The sequence below is a fragment of the Nylanderia fulva genome, unplaced genomic scaffold (assembly GCF_048542155.1).
Source record: "Nylanderia fulva isolate GAGA-0341 unplaced genomic scaffold, ASM4854215v1 Scaffold3, whole genome shotgun sequence".
Lineage (NCBI taxonomy): Eukaryota > Metazoa > Arthropoda > Insecta > Hymenoptera > Formicidae > Nylanderia > Nylanderia fulva.
This window is the reverse complement of record NW_028190368.1, coordinates 2,631,246-2,648,833: the sequence shown is the minus strand read 5'-3', so window position 1 is coordinate 2,648,833 and position 17,588 is coordinate 2,631,246. Positions and strand designations below refer to the sequence as shown.

At 32.1% G+C, this 17,588-nt stretch overlaps 5 protein-coding genes across 6 annotated transcripts; 2 read left to right on the top strand and 3 right to left on the bottom strand.

Moving 5' to 3' along the window:
* The first annotated feature begins 471 nt into the window (after positions 1-471).
* LOC114928429 (ATP-binding cassette sub-family C member 4) lies at positions 472-8,389 on the top strand. 2 transcript variants are annotated; one of them, XM_029299617.2, is made up of 18 exons: positions 472-926; positions 2,173-2,283; positions 2,421-2,555; positions 2,629-2,833; positions 2,942-3,161; positions 3,241-3,397; positions 3,472-3,721; positions 3,974-4,165; positions 4,304-4,590; positions 4,657-4,840; positions 4,963-5,315; positions 5,374-5,572; positions 5,645-5,855; positions 6,493-6,723; positions 6,815-7,045; positions 7,141-7,442; positions 7,544-8,191; positions 8,294-8,389. In XM_029299617.2, the coding sequence occupies exons 1-18, from the start codon at positions 853-855 to the stop codon at positions 8,315-8,317; spliced, it is 4,014 nt and encodes a 1,337-aa protein (XP_029155450.2). In that variant the 5' UTR covers positions 472-852; the 3' UTR covers positions 8,318-8,389. The 2 variants fall into 2 exon arrangements, with proteins under 2 accessions (XP_029155450.2, XP_029155458.2); XM_029299625.2 differs by lacking the exon at positions 472-926 and adding an exon at positions 1,935-2,058.
* Positions 4,416-10,216, bottom strand: Sld5 (DNA replication complex GINS protein SLD5). Its single transcript, XM_029299673.2, has 2 exons — positions 10,013-10,216; positions 4,416-9,932 (listed from the first exon to the last, which is right to left on the bottom strand). Exon 2 carries the CDS (start codon positions 9,928-9,930, stop codon positions 9,277-9,279), a length of 654 nt encoding a protein of 217 aa, XP_029155506.1. The 5' UTR covers positions 9,931-9,932; positions 10,013-10,216; the 3' UTR covers positions 4,416-9,276.
* Positions 10,217-10,847: 631 nt separating this feature from the next.
* Positions 10,848-13,438, top strand: Lop1 (long wavelength sensitive opsin 1). The gene is made up of 6 exons (XM_029299661.2): positions 10,848-11,012; positions 11,329-11,667; positions 11,766-12,013; positions 12,102-12,360; positions 12,435-12,601; positions 12,737-13,438. The coding sequence occupies exons 2-6, from the start codon at positions 11,335-11,337 to the stop codon at positions 12,861-12,863; spliced, it is 1,134 nt and encodes a 377-aa protein (XP_029155494.1). The 5' UTR covers positions 10,848-11,012; positions 11,329-11,334; the 3' UTR covers positions 12,864-13,438.
* Positions 13,439-13,582: 144 nt separating this feature from the next.
* Positions 13,583-15,951, bottom strand: Lop2 (long wavelength sensitive opsin 2). Its single transcript, XM_029299635.2, has 9 exons — positions 15,816-15,951; positions 15,547-15,740; positions 15,217-15,455; positions 15,004-15,110; positions 14,822-14,928; positions 14,586-14,733; positions 14,399-14,509; positions 14,146-14,312; positions 13,583-14,072 (listed from the first exon to the last, which is right to left on the bottom strand). The coding sequence occupies exons 2-9, from the start codon at positions 15,735-15,737 to the stop codon at positions 13,955-13,957; spliced, it is 1,188 nt and encodes a 395-aa protein (XP_029155468.1). The 5' UTR covers positions 15,738-15,740; positions 15,816-15,951; the 3' UTR covers positions 13,583-13,954.
* On the bottom strand, positions 15,816-17,397 carry LOC146722558 (COMM domain-containing protein 2-like). The gene is made up of 5 exons (XM_029299647.2): positions 17,171-17,397; positions 17,014-17,091; positions 16,849-16,931; positions 16,599-16,772; positions 15,816-16,523 (listed from the first exon to the last, which is right to left on the bottom strand). Exons 1-5 carry the CDS (start codon positions 17,235-17,237, stop codon positions 16,317-16,319), a joined length of 609 nt encoding a protein of 202 aa, XP_029155480.2. The 5' UTR covers positions 17,238-17,397; the 3' UTR covers positions 15,816-16,316.
* Positions 17,398-17,588: the final 191 nt, after the last annotated feature.

Sequence of the window (17,588 nt, the reverse complement as noted above, 5' to 3'; positions counted from 1 at the left end):
TGCAAACAATATATCCTAAATTTAAGAATTATAGTACATTCTCATTTCAATAAATTATAAATTATTTTACTTTAACAAAGATATATTGTTCCCTTTTCTTTCTAAACGTATATATATTTAAGCAATATATATACTCTTACATATTTTTTCCACATATTTTTTAAACATGAAAGTAGAATATATATCGCTTCTAAAAATAACTTGTTTTAGAGATGAGATAAATATATATATATATAGACTGCGATATATGATATGTACATGATATTAAATTAAATATATATGTATCTGATATATAACATAAATTACGTATCCATAGCGCGGACATTTATCGGTATTAAACATATATGTATTTAATGCATATAATTTATATGTATTGCTATATATCTGCTATATAGCAACATTTCAAATTTTATCTATATCTGCTATATATGTATCTGAAATCTAAAATGACGTATGATTATATAATTTCTGTAGGCAGTTTTAGACAAGCATTCCAATTGTGTCGTTCAGTATCAATAATTATCCCCTCTCGTGCGTTTTTTGATCGCTTCGTAATTCTATAGCGGATAAAACGACTTGCCAAATCATTCCGTCTTACACAATACATACAGGACTATCCCATCCGGGTGGGTGTAATCATACTATATATAAAGTTCGTGTGTTTGCATATGTATAGTATGATATAAAATGAAAGCACGTGTCATTCACAAGGCAGAGTCGAATGAAAGTGGCATTAATGCGTCTGATAAAACGCATGATTTAACGATGCGATATAGTCGGATACAGCGGCGTGAATAAAATACATTCGTGATACTTGATTATTATTCGTGTTTATTGCTTCATCGTCGAAATATGTCCGCCACCAAGAAATTTGATAATCCGAATCCGCGGATGTCCGCAACTCCAGTCAGTAAATTGTTCTTCTGGTGAGTCGAAAAAGGAACAATAATTGAATCAATTAAATCGACCGCGTGATTCTTATCATGCACAAATATATATATATATATATATATACACACATATATATACATCGTATTTATATATAAAATATATGAAGAACATTGTCTTAAAATTAGGATTATGAAACAAAAGGATGACAATTATGCAATTGTTAGAAACAATATGCGTTGAAGCTTCATAATGTGATTAATACAGTTATAAGGCCCGGTATATTTTAATTAAGAGTTGGGACGCTTTAATCAAAAGCTATATCAGCTATGCATGAATCAGATATCTGATTATAGGCACACTGTACTTATATACATTATATCACCTTATGCAATTACATACATAATGAATAATCAAATTTGTTGAAAATAGTATCTTAAAAAAATTAAACAAAATAAAATTAATTAAATTAAATTTTTTGTCTGTTAATTATTTATTTTGTTTATCGAGATATACTATTTCGGTACAATATCAAGAAAAATGTAGCAAACATTTTGTAAAATGAAATCGAGGAAGTATCAATGAATAAATGAAATATCAACCAAGATAGCGCAGCAAATTCAAAAAAAATTTATCAAATACGTATCAAATATGTATTTGAAAAAGGACTCAAAATTGGTGACATACAACTGAATTCTTTTTGAGTTCGCTGTGCTATCTGGGAAGGCATTACTGTTTGATAATAAAATTCTGCCATAAAAATTCTTTATTATGTTTGCAAATTGTTAGCACAATTTTTAGTATATGTCAGTATAATATAATTCCAAGTTGCGAATGTAATTAACATTATTTGCTGTAATTTCTGTTAAAAACTTATATTTATTGGAATATTTGGCATAATTAAAACAACAATTAGGCCAAGTAGCATAATATTTAACTTATCTTGATTTATCTGTGGCAAATGTAATTTTTTTTTTTTTACTCTTGACCGTGAGTTTTATTAGCTCTTAAACTGATAACAAAATAGACATTGACGATACAAAACCATTGGTTATCATTCTAACTGCATAGTGTACATTTGCTATCTCACAAAGTCTGTGTACATACATAAGCATACATTTTTCTGACATATGTGGATATATCACACTAATTATTTTCTTCTATAACATTGTAATGTATATATGCATATATGCTTTGCCATAAATACATATTTATACTTTATTCTACTTAATCCAGTTCATTTTCTTGTAAATTTTATCTATAATTTTTTATGTCATATTTCAGCTGGTTGGTGAAATTATTCTGGTATGGAAAGGATCATGATTTGGAGATGAAAAATATATACAATACACTGCCTGCTGATACGAGTGAACTTCTGGGAAACAAATTAGAAGAGTAAGATAAATTATTTTATTAAAATAAATTTATAAATAGATATTATTACACAATCAATATGTGATGAATTTAATATTCATAAAATTAATATTTTTAAATATTTTTGTTACTTTTTTGATATAAATAAATGCTTTTAGATATTGGAGAAATGAAATACGCATAGCTGAAAAAAGTGGTAGAAAACCAAAATTTTTCACAGTTTTAAGGCAAACATTTATGTTGTCATTTCTCTATTATGGAGGATGGATTTTATTAATGAGCAGTGTTTTAAGGTAATTATAACAACAATAATTAGTATGTCTAACTGTATTTGTTATTATAAAATTAAAAATATTGTTTTTATAGAGTTTTGCAACCATATATTTTGGGTCTGCTCATTTGGCACTTTGATCCAAGAGCAACATCTACTCAAGAAGAGGCGTATCTCTATGCATCTGGTGTAATAATCATAGGAATAGTGATAATATTAATCAACCACCATTCCAATATAGGCTTAATGGAGATTGGAATGAGAGTGAGAATAGCAAGTTCCTCTCTTATGTACAGAAAGGTAATCTAATTAACAAATTAAAATTAAAGTTTCTTTTTATTTTATTTTGAGACATTTTTGTTTTGTCCAAGAAAATCTTATATAATTATATTCTTTTTTTTCCTTTAGATATTATGTTTATCAAAATCTTCTACTACCACTCCAGGACAAATTATTAATCTGTTGTCAAATGATATGTCAAGATTTGATCAGCTATTTATGTTTCTACATTACATTTGGATTATGCCTATACAAGGTGCTGCAATTACATATTTGATATGGCGAAGTGTCGGTATTGCTTCATTGGCTGGTATATTTTTGATAACAATTCAAACTATTCCACTTCAAGGTATAATTTTTATTTAAAATGTTAAAATTATAAAAAAACACATGAATGTAATGTACAACTAAGTTTGTGTACTTTGCAGGATATATAAGTAAGTTGACTTCAAAGTTGCGTTTGAAAAGTGCAGTGAGAACTGATGAGAGGGTTCGTTTGATGTCTGAAATAGTCAGTGGTATAGAAGTTATCAAAATGTACACTTGGGAAAAACCATTTCAGGAGCTAGTTAATTGCATAAGAAAGTTTGTACATATTTCTCTCAGTTTCATTATCATAATAGAGAAATTTTTAATATAATAAGCGCATTATTTTATAGATACGAAATTGATGTTCTTACATTAATGTCATATCTAAGAGGTTTCACTTTGGCCACGTTTGTCTTTACGGAAAGAACAACATTATATTTCACTGTAATGGCTTATGTATTATTTGGACACTCGATATCTGCAGATAAAGTATTCTCAATGGCACAGTACTTTAACATTCTTCAGCTCACTATGGCAATATTGTATCCTCTAGCTGTAATATCTCTTGCAGAAGCAGCTGTGTCTATGAAGAGAATCGAAGTAAGATAAACTTATCAAATTATGATAAAACATATTAAACACTACATAAAGATATTAATTATATTTATTATCTATTAATTATATGTATCTTATAAATATGATACATTTCAATACAAATATTAGCTGCAAATATTAATGAAATGATAATTTTATAAGATAATTATATTTTTAAATAAGAATGTATCAATATTTCCATATTTGTCTTAATGCAACAGGTTACATAAATTATTAATAGATAATCTTTTTCAATAGAACTTCCTCTTATTAAATGAAAACAATCCATCGATACAATCACTATCAGCTTCTAAAGGAATGAGTATCTTAATGAAAGACGTTAATGCTTCATGGACAACTAATGCAATTGTGAATACATTACATGATATTAATATTCAAATTGGAACTGGAAAACTTTATGTTATTGTTGGTCCTGTAGGTGCAGGAAAGGTATATATTTTATATATATATATACATATATAATACATACATATATATATATATATATATATATATATATATAATAAAATAGATACAAAAACTATGAGAAAACTTTTTAACATTATTTTAAAAACGTCTAATTTTCAGAGTTCCTTCCTGCAAGCGATTTTAGGCGAACTGAAACCATCACATGGTCAGATACATGTAAGTGGTAAAATATCATACGCTAGTCAAGAACCATGGCTTTTTGCAGGCACAGTCCAAAGTAATATTTTATTTGATCAACCTTATGATAAAGATAAATATCAAAGAGTTGTAAAGGCATGTGCTCTTCTGAGAGATTTTGAGCAACTTCCATATGGTGATAAGACCTTAGTCAGTGATAGGGGTACAGTACTTAGTGGCGGGCAACGTGCAAGAATTAATTTGGCAAGGTAAATTTGCATTCACTTATAAACAATATATATTTTATTTTCTAATAAAATTTTCTATTCTTATAGAGCCGTTTATAGAGACACTGATATTTATCTGTTTGATGATCCTCTATCAGCTGTTGATACTCATGTTGGCAGACACTTGTTTGATGAATGCATGAATAATTATTTACAAAATAAAACGAGAATTCTCGTGACTCATCAATTACAATACTTAAAACAATGCGATTATATTATTATTTTGAATAATGTACGTATACATATATTGTTATATATACACGCATATTATATGCATATACATGCACACATAATCGTCATTATTATTATCATAAATGTACAAAATGAGTTAAATTTGTTATTTTTTTTACAAAGGGTCAAATTGAAAATGAAGGCACATTTTTGACTCTTCAAGAAAAAAATGCAAACTTTTTAGAAACTTTATCAAAAGAGGAAGAAGTTAACGAAGAGACGAAAGAATTATTAGAAAATGATACAAATCCTGCATCTGATGTAACACAAAATATTAAAATTACTAACAATGAAGAAATAGACGAGGCTGAACCTGAAGAAACCGAAGAACTTCTGGCCAAAGGAAGTTTACCAAAATCGCTTTACTGGAAATATATTCATAGCGGCGCGTCAATCATTATGATTATTATCTTTCTAATTTGCATGATTTTGGGACAACTTGGAAGTAGTGGTTGTGACTACTGGGTCGGTTATTGGTAAGTTTCTATGTCTATCCTATCCTTGCGCGAATATTTAATAAGTTTTATAATACAGGACGAAACAGGAAGAAATGCGTATCAAGGCTATGCAAAGCAACAATTTTACAACTTCCTCTTTTGCACCTGGAGAGAGATTTATTAGACAAATAAACAATACCTTGGAGACGATGTCGAATGTTTCAATAACCACAGATAATTGGGAAGATCAAATCAATGATACTGCATTGTCGCAAAACTTTACTGCCGATATTACTGTTAGTATTTCGTCTTTCTATGATGTTTCCAGTTTTACAGCGTTTATAAGTCTCTTTTGCTATTTCACCTAGACCGAAATTATAGATATGGATTTTTCCTATCTCGACACGAATACAGCTTTATGGATTTACGGAGGTTTTATCATTGTCAGTGTTATAATGACAACATGTCGAAATCTGATTTTTTATCAAATATGCATGAACGCCAGTAAGAATTTGCATAACTTCATGTTCTCGTGTTTACTCAAGGCACCCATGTCATTCTTTGATAATAACCCATCGGGTAAGCACATGTTTAATTAATGATAATAATTATTGACTTATGTGATCTTAACACTCGACTTTTTTAAAATTAATTTTTTAATACACAAAATAATAACATTTCGTTTGCAGTTTGCAGCAATAATTTTATTTGTAGTTTTATCAATTAAAAAAATCAAAATTTTTTTAATGACTCGCATTCGACATTGACATATTTTAAATCTGCTTGCGCAATCTTCTTTAGAATCGCTTATAATTATATGTAATTATTTTCCTGTCATTTGTAGTTGAATAGTTTAGAATTTACAACGTATTTATAATATGTTAATTTGTCAATTTTTAAGATATCTCGAATCTGATTGCACAGTTTTTCTTAGAATTGTTTGTAGTGCGGATTCGTGATATTTTAAAAATCGACCAAATGTTATTTATTGTAAATCCTAAATTATTCAACTATAAATGAAAGGAAAATCTAAACTACAAACTAGTCATTTTTAAAATTTTTTTAATTGACAAAACTAAATGCTATCATTTTTTGTATTAAAAAATTAATTTTTAAAAATTGTCAGATGTGCTAAATTTACATAGTTTAATTAATTATCAACATATATATTGTGATTACGCAATTATGCAACAATACAAGAATCACATATTTTTAGGTCGAATTTTAAATCGGTTCTCGAAGGATATTGGCGCTGTGGACGAAATTTTACCTAGGACCATGATAGAAACAATTCAAATTTTCGCAGTAATGATTGGAATTCTAATACAAATATTTATTATCAATTGGTGGCTGATATTCCCTACAATCATTATGAGTATTTTGTACAATGAGATAAGGAAGATTTACGTTCCAACAGCACAGAATATCAAACGATTAGAAGGAAATGGTAAGAGCTTCCTTTTCTTTTTTTAGAAAAATATAAAATCCATAATTTTCGTATTTCCTCTAAACTGATATTTATTTAATTAAATTTTCAGCAAAAAGTCCCGTTTTCTCGCATGTTAACTCCACATTGTCAGGTTTGACGACGATACGTTCGGCCGATGCTCAGGAAATGGTTCGCAAACAGTTCGACGAACACCAAGATTTACACACTAGTACTTACTCGCTAATTATCGCAACTGGTACAATGTTCGGTTTTGCGTTAGACATAGTGACTATTGGTTTCATCGCTCTCGTTACATATAGTTTCGTCGCGTTAGACGATGGTAAATCTTTGTCGCAACTACTAACTAATGCATATGTATATTCAGTATATAATATTTAGGAATTGGTTTTTTAATTAAGCTTCTTTCTTTCTCAGGAAATACTTTCGCCGGAAATGTCGGTTTAGCAATTTCACAAGTACTTATTTTATGCGGTATGGTGCAATATGGGATACGTCAAACAGCCGAAACGATCACGCAGATGACAAGCGTGGAAAGAGTATTGCAATTCACCGAACTCGAGAAAGAGGGCCCATTCGAAAGTAATCCTACGGATAAACCATCGAATGATTGGCCTGCCAAGGGAGAGATTAAATTCGATTGTGTTTCTCTTCGATATGTCGAATCAAAGCCGCCCGTACTTAAATCTTTGAATTTTATCATAGAACCTGGCATGAAAGTACGCAATTATTTGTTACACAAATTATAATCTTATTTATATATACAATATTTTTCTCAAATTATTCTAAGTAATTTAATTCTAAATAATTATAAATTCAGGTCGGAATAGTGGGTCGCACTGGAGCTGGGAAATCTTCTCTGATCGCCGCTTTGTTCCATATGGCGAAATTCGACGGTGCTATTTACATCGATAAAGTTGACACGAAGAAAATTGGTCTTCATGATTTAAGAAACAAGATCTCGATAATACCGCAGGAACCAATGTTATTCTCCGCTACATTAAGAGATAATCTCGATCCGTTTCATAAATTTAACGATGCCGATCTATGGAGTGCCTTGGAAGAGGTGGAATTGAAAGATACAATGACCTCCTTGGACCATTCCATCGAACAGGGCGGTGTTAACTTAAGCGCCGGTCAACGACAATTGATTTGTCTGGCACGCGCGATTTTACAAGATAATAAAATTTTCGTACTTGATGAAGCCACCGCAAATGTCGATCCTGCGACGGACACGCTGATACAAACGACGATCCGGAAGAAGTTCAAAACCTGCACGGTACTAACAATAGCGCATAGATTGAACACTATAATGGACAGCGATAAAGTGTTGATAATGGATCATGGTCAAATGCTAGAATTCGATCACCCATATGTTCTATTACAAAATGAAAAGGGTCATTTTAGCAGCATGGTACAAGAAACTGGAAAACTAATGGCTGAACAACTTAAACAGACTGCCAAAATGGTAAATTGCTAGATTAATAATAGTTGCTACATTACACGATATTGTTCTATTATCGTGATTGAATGTAATTAAAGATATTAATGCATGGTATTTCTTTTACAGGCTTATGAGCAACAGCACACATAATTTCTTGTGAAAATATAACAAGAACATTTCTTTGATAAAAACAAAAAATATATTCATGTATTTTTGTACTTAGTTTTTTGATCCAAAGCATTTTTTATTTTAATCTTTAATGTTAGTATTTTAATCTTTAATAACTCAGTAGATCCATTTAAAAATATTAGAACGTTTTAAATGTCTGTACTTATATTTTTTATACATATTTATATATAGTCTGAAAGTGTGATAATTCATAAAGAAGTGCACTTATTACTTTTTCTGTTTACAAGAAAATTTTTATTGTATATTATATAATATCAAAATTGAAGGAAAGATCTCAATAATATCAATATTATTTATTAACCACTGTAACCACTCTAAGTATTGCAAGAGTTTAAATTCTTCCTAGATATTATAGTAGTCAGTATTAATCATGATTATGTATATGGAATTATAATTTTATCATTTGTTAATATAATAATACTGCATAATATCAAATAATTATGCTAAATTTTAATTAAGAAACGAAAGATTGTATATTTCTAATTCTAGTACTTTACATATAGTTTCTTGTCTCTCTCTTAAACTTAATGTGGTTAATATAAATTTTGATATTATATATATTATGTGACAATAAAATACAGAAGAGCTTATATATGCATTGAAATTTTATATTATATATAAATACACAAATATATATTCTCTACAAAAGAGAGAAATATCACAACCTTTATCTTTTGACCTTTCCTCTTTGATTTAAAATGTCTTTTCATACGCAGAATACTGCAGCAGCAAATCAATCACGTGATCAAAATTTATTAGAGCATATTTTTGTTCTTAAAATTCATTATTTAACTAATAAAATAAGTAGAGAATCAACTAGTTGCGTGTTCTTCTGCTTTGCTGTTTGTTCAATTGAACTTCATTAATAGCAACAAACTACTGTAGCAGCGTGCTGCACATGAAATGGTACCTTAAGAATATCAAATCAACTGCACCACACCAGATTTAACCAAGTGTGCTATAGCACTGTATTGAATGATGTGCTGCGAACCTTCCTCAAAGTCTATTTCCTCATTCAGAGTTCCAGGTACAATTATACCCGTAACTCTTTGATTGGCACGCAGGAACACGTGTGCTTGCATATTGGGTTTAACGGTGAGCTTGTTTACCTCGAATCGCTGGAAGTTAGGTGGCATATGCTGCAACGCCACCGTCTTGAACAGCGTCTCCAAATTGGCCAGGTGTTCCTTGGCGAAGCGCAGCTCGCCTGGTGTCAAATAGAAGCCCTCGTCCGAGTTTCTGCTCGCTTCCTCCGACAAGATGTGGATCGTATACCGTTCAATCTTCTCTAAGCGTATTCGCAGATAGCTGCTGACGACGTATCTGATCCGGTCGAGCTCCATCCGATGGGCCAGGGCACGTAAATCGCTCTTGTCTAACCTCTTGACGTTCTTCTCCATGTGATCGATCTGCTGCAGCATGCAGTCCACCAGGTCGGACTGATGAGGCAGGATCTCCGGCGCAAATCTCTCGTTCATCCAGGCGTTCTCGATTTTCTGGAGCGCCGTCTGAGCTGTCAACTCGCCCTCTCCGTTGTCCTCCAACAAACTCTCGTCACCGAGACTGTCTTCCATGGCTATCGAGAAATAATACCCGTTAAAAATGCTCTAATATATCGTTTTGTTAGATTTTATGTTTGAATTTGTTATTACGTACCTGACTTATTGCTTTTCTTCGAGATTTGTTTATGATATAAATCATCACGACGCTATCGTTGATCCATCGCATACGATAAAGGCGCGCAAACCGATAAATTCTCTGGCCATTTTGAATATAATCTTCGAATTTCCCACGAGATCACGTGGATCTCGAACTCGTGACTATCGATTTATATATCGATCGAATATTTGAATTTAATTGTGCACGCACTACGTGCAATAAATAAAATAGAATTATTTATTTTTAAATAAATAATCCATATATATATATATATATAAATATATTATACATTTTACTTTTCTTTATATACTTATGTACACATGTAGATGTTGCATATATTTCTAATTTATTTTCAAAACTAAAATATATAATTTGTAAAATTTATAATTATAATTAAAAGATACATATAATATGTATAATTATATATGTAATATATATAATTATATATATAATAATATATATATTAAATTATATATGTAATTGTAATAAGGATTTATAATTATAATTAACAACATTTTTTAGATGAAAATAATTATAATTGCGAATTCTTTGATAATAATTTAAAAAATGCCAAGATATAACAAAATTTTTACAAATTTGAATTTTGATCAATTAATCAAAATGCAGCACGTGCCGCCTTCTTCACGTTCTATTCTTGCTCAACCTTCGTAAGGTTTCTGTGTACGAAGCTCAAGGTACTCTCAAGGTATTCCCAAATCCTGTGTAATTTAATAGAAAACTTCTTAAGACTGTTTGGCGACTTAAAGAAAGACGCTCTATATAGTACAACAAAGACGTAAATTCGTGATGAGTATTTAAGCGCGGCTCAACGTCATAGCGAACCCCGAGCCGCATCTCCGACAGTTAAACGAACAGGGAACTCTTCCCGCGAGTTTCACGGAAGACGTTACCGGGAGCCCACGACCGGCAATAGCAATCAGCGTTTGGATTAGTTCGTTCACCACGACGATTTTTTCCAAATAAAACGCAAACGCAGGTGAACCACCTAACATCCATTCGCGTACACGCATCTTAGATCTCTATTATTCTATATACATGTATTTATCTCGGCATTATTATCTATATTTACAAGAATCTATTCTATTCCCTCATAATATTCTAATAAGACTCTCAAATTTTTTCTTATATTATAGATATCCTTGTTATTCTATGGCGCGTTTTAATTATCAAGCAAAAGTATTATATATTACATTCCAAGTAGCAAATAACGTCATTCGACATCAAAATGACGTATGCTTACTACCTGGGACGTCTTTCAAGAACAATTAATCGAGATTGTGATACTCTCGCAGTTGACCATGCATTCTATCGCATCCGGACCGAGCCATGCAGCCTACACGTGGGCGGCGCAAGGAGGCGGATTTGGTAACCAAACAGTGGTGGACAAAGTGCCACCGGAGATGCTTCATCTGGTCGATGCTCACTGGTACCAATTCCCACCGATGAACCCTCTATGGCACGCGCTCCTCGGCTTTGCCATCGGCGTCCTCGGCGCAATATCCATCATCGGTAACGGCATGGTGGTATATATATTCACCACTACTAAGAACCTCCGTACTCCAAGCAATCTGCTCGTCATCAATCTCGCTATCTCGGATTTCCTTATGATGCTCTGCATGTCTCCGGCTATGGTGTGTATATTTGTTTCACAACTATTTCCGCGAATAAAGTGTCCAGAAGAGAAAGCGTGATGATTCATTAAATCGTTTTTAATTAACGATTTGTGCAGGTGATTAATTGCTATTACGAGACGTGGGTGCTAGGACCCCTGATCTGTGAACTATACGCTTTGGCGGGCTCCCTGTTCGGATGTGGCTCCATATGGTCGATGACGATGATCGCATTCGATAGGTATAACGTAATCGTCAAAGGTTTATCCGCTAAGCCAATGACCATTAACGGCGCCCTCCTTCGCATACTCGGCATTTGGGCCTTCTCCCTAGGTTGGACACTCGCACCCATGTTTGGATGGAACCGGTATATAGGACAAAAATCCTAAACCATAATACTACGTATTATTTAAGAATATATGAATTATCGGTAATAAAATACTCGTCTTTTACAGCTACGTACCTGAGGGCAACATGACCGCCTGCGGTACCGATTACTTGACCAAAGACCTGCTCTCCAGATCGTATATCCTGGTCTACAGCATCTTTGTCTACTTCATGCCGCTGTTCCTCATCATCTACAGTTACTTCTTCATCATCCAGGCCGTCGCAGCGCACGAGAAGAACATGCGCGAGCAAGCAAAGAAGATGAACGTTGCTTCCTTGCGATCGGCTGAGAACCAGAACACCAGCGCCGAATGCAAATTGGCGAAGGCAAGCTCCTTGCACTTAATCCGTTAATTTTCACTATGTGCGACAAAAATAATAATGCCCTAATATTTATACAGGTAGCTCTGATGACCATTTCCCTATGGTTCATGGCGTGGACTCCATATCTGGTTATCAATTACGCAGGTATCTTCGAGACAGCCAAGATCACCCCGCTTTTCACGATCTGGGGTTCTGTCTTTGCAAAAGCCAATGCTGTATACAATCCCATCGTATACGGCATCAGGTAAATCGGTAGTTCTAAATTCCTGAAATATATAATAGCTTCATCAAAATATTTTTAATAATTAGAAAGAAAATACAAGAAATTAAATAAATTATCCCATACTTTTACACTAATCTTTTCTCTGTCTGATTTTAGTCATCCCAAGTACCGAGCTGCTCTCTTCCAGAGATTCCCGTCCTTGGCGTGTAGCTCTAGTGAATCAGGTGGTGACACAATGTCCACGACTACCACGGTTACGGATAGTGAAAAGCCTGCCGCATAAAATGATGACGCTACGTATATATCAATACTTTCTTTCTTGACAATGCAATAGATTTTCGCTAAATCGGCGCAAGGCCAAATGAGAAATAGTATTACATTCTCGTTACAAAAAAAAAAATCACGCCACATCAAGCATGAATTGTAAATAGCTGCAATAAATAATATAACGTGCGTCAGAAATACTGTGATAGGCGAGAATGCATTAGATACTATATAAAAGAAATATCATGTACGATTAACTGTGGTTTGAATGGATAATCATCTGAGCGAAGCCAAGACGGAGTGCGTAAAAAAGAACTTTAACGTCAGAAAAATCGAGGGCTAAACAATCCAAACTGTTTGAGTTTATGATACATTATACGGTTCGGCTGCACCACGATGCGAATTTCTTATGTCTCATAACGAAATTTAAATAATTCTGTGTCATATCTCTTCCAAGCAAAAAATGAAATGCATAATTATTTTGGAATTAGTAAATATATTGGCTGTATAAGAGTGTTAAATCGTTATGAGATATATGTCGTATCTGTAATTAATTTTATAGAACTAAATAAATATACTGCAAAGGCAATCATACATATGGCAGTTTTAATTAAACACTTGCAAAGATTTTAAAAATCCTGAACATAAATATCTATAGTTCTTATAATTGTGTGTTTAACACATATTTAGTATTTTTTATTAAATCTCAAGATCACAATAAGGAGTCTTCTCAAATCATTACATGCCAAACAATTTATTAACTGATATTCGTTTGCAATACTACAATCAACACTAAGTGCTTTCTATTATTCTCAGTTTTGCACAGGGAAAATAATAAAGACAAATTCAAAATGAGAATTCGTTATGTGTACAACATATCATAAAATATAACAAAGTTGGTCCACTCGAAATTCCGTGTACGTAATAGCTTTTTGCATAATTGGCTATCTGTAACAGCTATATTAAAGCTTTACAAATTACAAATTTTCTTCATTTCTTAGAAACATTTAATTAATATTATTAATTCATCAACCAATTCGAGAGAAATATCCTCTAACTTTTTGTTATATCACAATATTTAGAATTAAAGATGCAATCCATCGCACGAAATTACGCTGCCGTTGTGGATGACGTTGTGTCTCCAGCAGGTTTCGCAGATGGATCCTCAGTCGAGCCACATACGCAGAACGGTAATTTTTCTTTTAACGCTGCTCTATATTTTGGATGACTGAGTAAAACAATAACGCGTGAAATTAAGTATAAGCATTAATTGCGTCTATTTAAAAACATAATTAACTCACCTAATTCCATAAACAATCGGATTATATATAGCGTTCGCCTTTGCAAACAGAGATCCCCAAATGGTGCTAAGAGGACTAATAGTAGCACCACCGAAAATGCCTGTATAATTAATGACCAGATACGGTGTCCATGCCATAAACCACAAAGAGATAGTCATCAAAGCCACCTGTAATTAATGAAGTAAATATTAATCCTGTGTGTGTAATTTTTTTCTATAATATTCAGCATGATAAATGTATTCTTTCGTCATACCTTTGCCAATTTTGCTTCTGCACTGATATTTTGATTATCCCCAGATCTCAAAGACTGTATATTCATTTTCTTCGCCTGTTCCCTCATTGATTTTTCATGAGCAGCTACTGTCTGTCAATTTTCGAGATTTACAGATATCAAATCTTTCTTCTAACATTGCAATTTACACAGATAGATGTGTGCTTACCGAAACGATAAAGTAATAGCTGTAAATTATAGTAAAGAGCGGCATGTAGTATACAAATATCGAATACACCAGAATATATGACTTAGAGATCCAATCCTTAGTGAGGTAATCGGTACCGCAGGCGGTCATGTTGCCTTCTGGCACATACCTAGTTATCACGCCAGAGAAATTTATTTCGTGCACAAGCACAATATATTCTTTTTTTTATATGCATAATTTTCTTATCATGTTATTACCTGTTCCATCCCACCATCGGCATAACTGTCCATAATGCAGCAAAGAGCCAGATTAACAAAATTTCAAGTAGCGCTTTCTTAATAGTAAGCGGTTTTCCTGCCATACCCTGGAAGGATATTTATTAGTTACCACATTTCTTACACAGATTTATTATATCAATATAAAAAGAAAAATTACGTACCTTTACTATAACATTATATCGATCAAGAGCAATAGCAGTCATAGTCCATATCGAGGCACATCCGCATAAAGAGCCAACCATGGCATATATGTCGCACATTAATACTCCTTGAATGAATAAATATATATTTATATTAAAAGTTATATATTAAATTTAATAGGAAAAAACATTTATATAATAAAAAAGACCAGTAAACACAATATTTTCTATTACCTAATATCCAGGTCTCATAGTAACAGTTGATCACCATAGGAGGTGACATAATTATCATCATGATGAAATCGGAAAAAGCGAGATTTACCACCAGAAGATTGCTCGGTGTTCTTAAAGAGGGTGTCATCATAAACACATACACTACTACACCATTTCCACTCCATCCCATAATTCCTAATACAATCATCACCAGGCCTAAAATTTTGTGCCACATTGGATCCATTGGTGGAAATTGGTACCTGCATAATACAATTTAAACATTTTGACGAATCTTTTTTTATGTCTTTGCAAAAATAAATAGTACAAGAATATGAAAAAATGAAAAATAACCAATGCGGATCAACCAAGTGCAGCATTTCTGGAGGTACTTTATCCACAACAGTTTGATTGTTGAAACTCATCTGCCGCATCGCGTGTGGTCCAGTTGTCGTTGTTAATACATTAGCAAATGTTGTGGTAGAGAGTCCAGGTGGAATGATCGAAGTTAGATTTTCAGCACCTACTGTAATAAGGGACTCCATTTTCTGTAAAAGATTATTAAAAAATAATTAATAATAATCGAAAATATAATATATAATAAAAGAAACTAATATACATACTTTTTAGCACTAAAAAACCTTTCAAAATACAACCAATCTTGTTGTATCCCCTGAGTTTGAAATGATTAAAAATTTTAATTTGTAAAACATTAATACTTTGATAAGAAGTAGTTTATATGGTACTGTATCACATTGATAGACAGTACAGGTGCGAGAAGAGTAAAATCTTCTTTTATATATCGCTTTTCCTCATATAAAGATTTAATAAAATTATCCAATTATATATGCAAATACACTCAACTATAAGTATTTGAAGACTGAAATAGTGTAATGTAATAGTGTATGTGTGACACATGTATGATTACTGTCAGTTATTATTTAGGATAATCTGACTGAAATGAATTTTGATGGATGCTAAATATGAGTTAGATAATTGAACTAAACTTATATAATACTTCTTATAAATTAAAATGTCTATACTCTTAAACACATTCTCACGTTTATATATATTATATTATAGATTTATTGCATTAAATGTAATTATACAAATCACAGGAAGCCTCATTTTACTGCCCTTGAAATCCTTCGAATATGTAAGCTACGACTTTCTTGTAGCGCTTCTTCCAGCTCTTGAGTTAGATGAAGCAAATTAGTAGGATCAGTTTGTAACAAAACGTGTTCAATTTCGTCGGAATTGTCGGGATTTTTCAGTGATAAATCTAGAGTGATGAGTGGTGCAACTTGTTTCAAGAGAGATCTTGATGCAGTCTGCAAGATATTTATGTAATTTAACTAAAAACTTAAAAAAAAAATAAAATATAAAAATATAAAAAATTTTGTTACCTGCACTTCAAATCTCCATTCCATGTCATGATATTCAGGCAATTTAAATCCAATCTCTTCTAAGGCATTCAAGATCTCATCTTTTTTAACGCTATATAATTTACTAAGTATTGCTTCCTTCTCTTCCGTGAAACCTAAAGTGATCACAGAATCTCGAAAATCCTCCGCATTTAACTGTAAAAACTTTCAATGTACTACGCAATACTGTGTGTTTAGGATTCTAATAAAATCTAGTACACAGGTTTTGTACCTTGTGTTTGCAGCTTTCTAACAAGAGATTGACCAAACCCTCCACTGAATTCTTAATTGCGTCCAACTCAACATTTAATTTCTCTGAAATGAGAATATACTTTTACAATTGTGTGTATATATGTATATACATTGTTTTGACAGCTGTGACAAATAAACAACTTACGAGCAGCAGCATTGTATACTTTAACATTTGGACCCTTTTGCAGATAATCCAGAGCTAATTTGCAAAAATCCTGCAATACTGCAAAAGAGACTTTTATCTTAAAAAATGCCTTTGTGGAAACAAATTTCATTCATATAGATAGAATATACTTGTATACCTGGCGGCGATTGTTCAGCAAGAAACAACACGTGCTTCTTGTGCTCTGGCTTTAACGTTAATAGCATTTTTCTCTTACGCGTTTCACTTTAGGTATAAAAAACTTATTATCAAAACTAATATCAATGAAAATTAATATCCATCTGACAGTTCTCGAATTGCTTTCAAGACAGGCGGCACTTTAAGCCGCCATCTTGATAGGTGCATCTGATGTCATTTGGCGGGTTATTTCAACGGGATATTAATATAAGAAATTTTAAAAGAATGCATTGCTTATTCATAGTTATTGATCAATTTTATAAATTATAAATTAATTTTAGACAAAAATTGTTTACATAAATTCTATCAGAACAAAAAAAATATAATCGTTGTTAATATATTTTTATCATAAAATATAATCACAGTCACCTTATTAATCA

Bases quoted from the DNA above. Each gene is read 5' to 3' on its own strand.
- Lop1 (XM_029299661.2), top strand. From the start codon at position 11,335: ATGCATTCTATCGCATCCGGACCGAGCCATGCAGCCTACACGTGGGCG. The intron at 12,014-12,101 runs GTATATAGGACA...CGTCTTTTACAG, and splicing joins CCCATGTTTGGATGGAACCG to CTACGTACCTGAGGGCAACA. The intron at 12,602-12,736 runs GTAAATCGGTAG...GTCTGATTTTAG, and splicing joins CCCATCGTATACGGCATCAG to TCATCCCAAGTACCGAGCTG.
- LOC114928429 (XM_029299617.2), top strand. From the start codon at position 853: ATGTCCGCCACCAAGAAATTTGATAATCCGAATCCGCGGATGTCCGCA. The intron at 927-2,172 runs GTGAGTCGAAAA...GTCATATTTCAG, and splicing joins GTCAGTAAATTGTTCTTCTG to CTGGTTGGTGAAATTATTCT. The intron at 5,573-5,644 runs GTTAGTATTTCG...TATTTCACCTAG, and splicing joins ACTTTACTGCCGATATTACT to ACCGAAATTATAGATATGGA.
- Lop2 (XM_029299635.2), bottom strand. From the start codon at position 15,737: ATGGAGTCCCTTATTACAGTAGGTGCTGAAAATCTAACTTCGATCATT. The intron at 15,111-15,216 runs GTAATAGAAAAT...TATTCATTCAAG, and splicing joins CTATGAGACCTGGATATTAG to GAGTATTAATGTGCGACATA. The intron at 14,734-14,821 runs GTAATAACATGA...CGTGATAACTAG, and splicing joins CCGATGGTGGGATGGAACAG to GTATGTGCCAGAAGGCAACA.
- LOC146722558 (XM_029299647.2), bottom strand. From the start codon at position 17,237: ATGCTATTAACGTTAAAGCCAGAGCACAAGAAGCACGTGTTGTTTCTT. The intron at 17,092-17,170 runs GTATACAAGTAT...TCTCTTTTGCAG, and splicing joins TGCTGAACAATCGCCGCCAG to TATTGCAGGATTTTTGCAAA. The intron at 16,773-16,848 runs GTACAAAACCTG...AAGTTTTTACAG, and splicing joins TAGAAAGCTGCAAACACAAG to TTAAATGCGGAGGATTTTCG.
- Sld5 (XM_029299673.2), bottom strand. From the start codon at position 9,930: ATGGAAGACAGTCTCGGTGACGAGAGTTTGTTGGAGGACAACGGAGAG.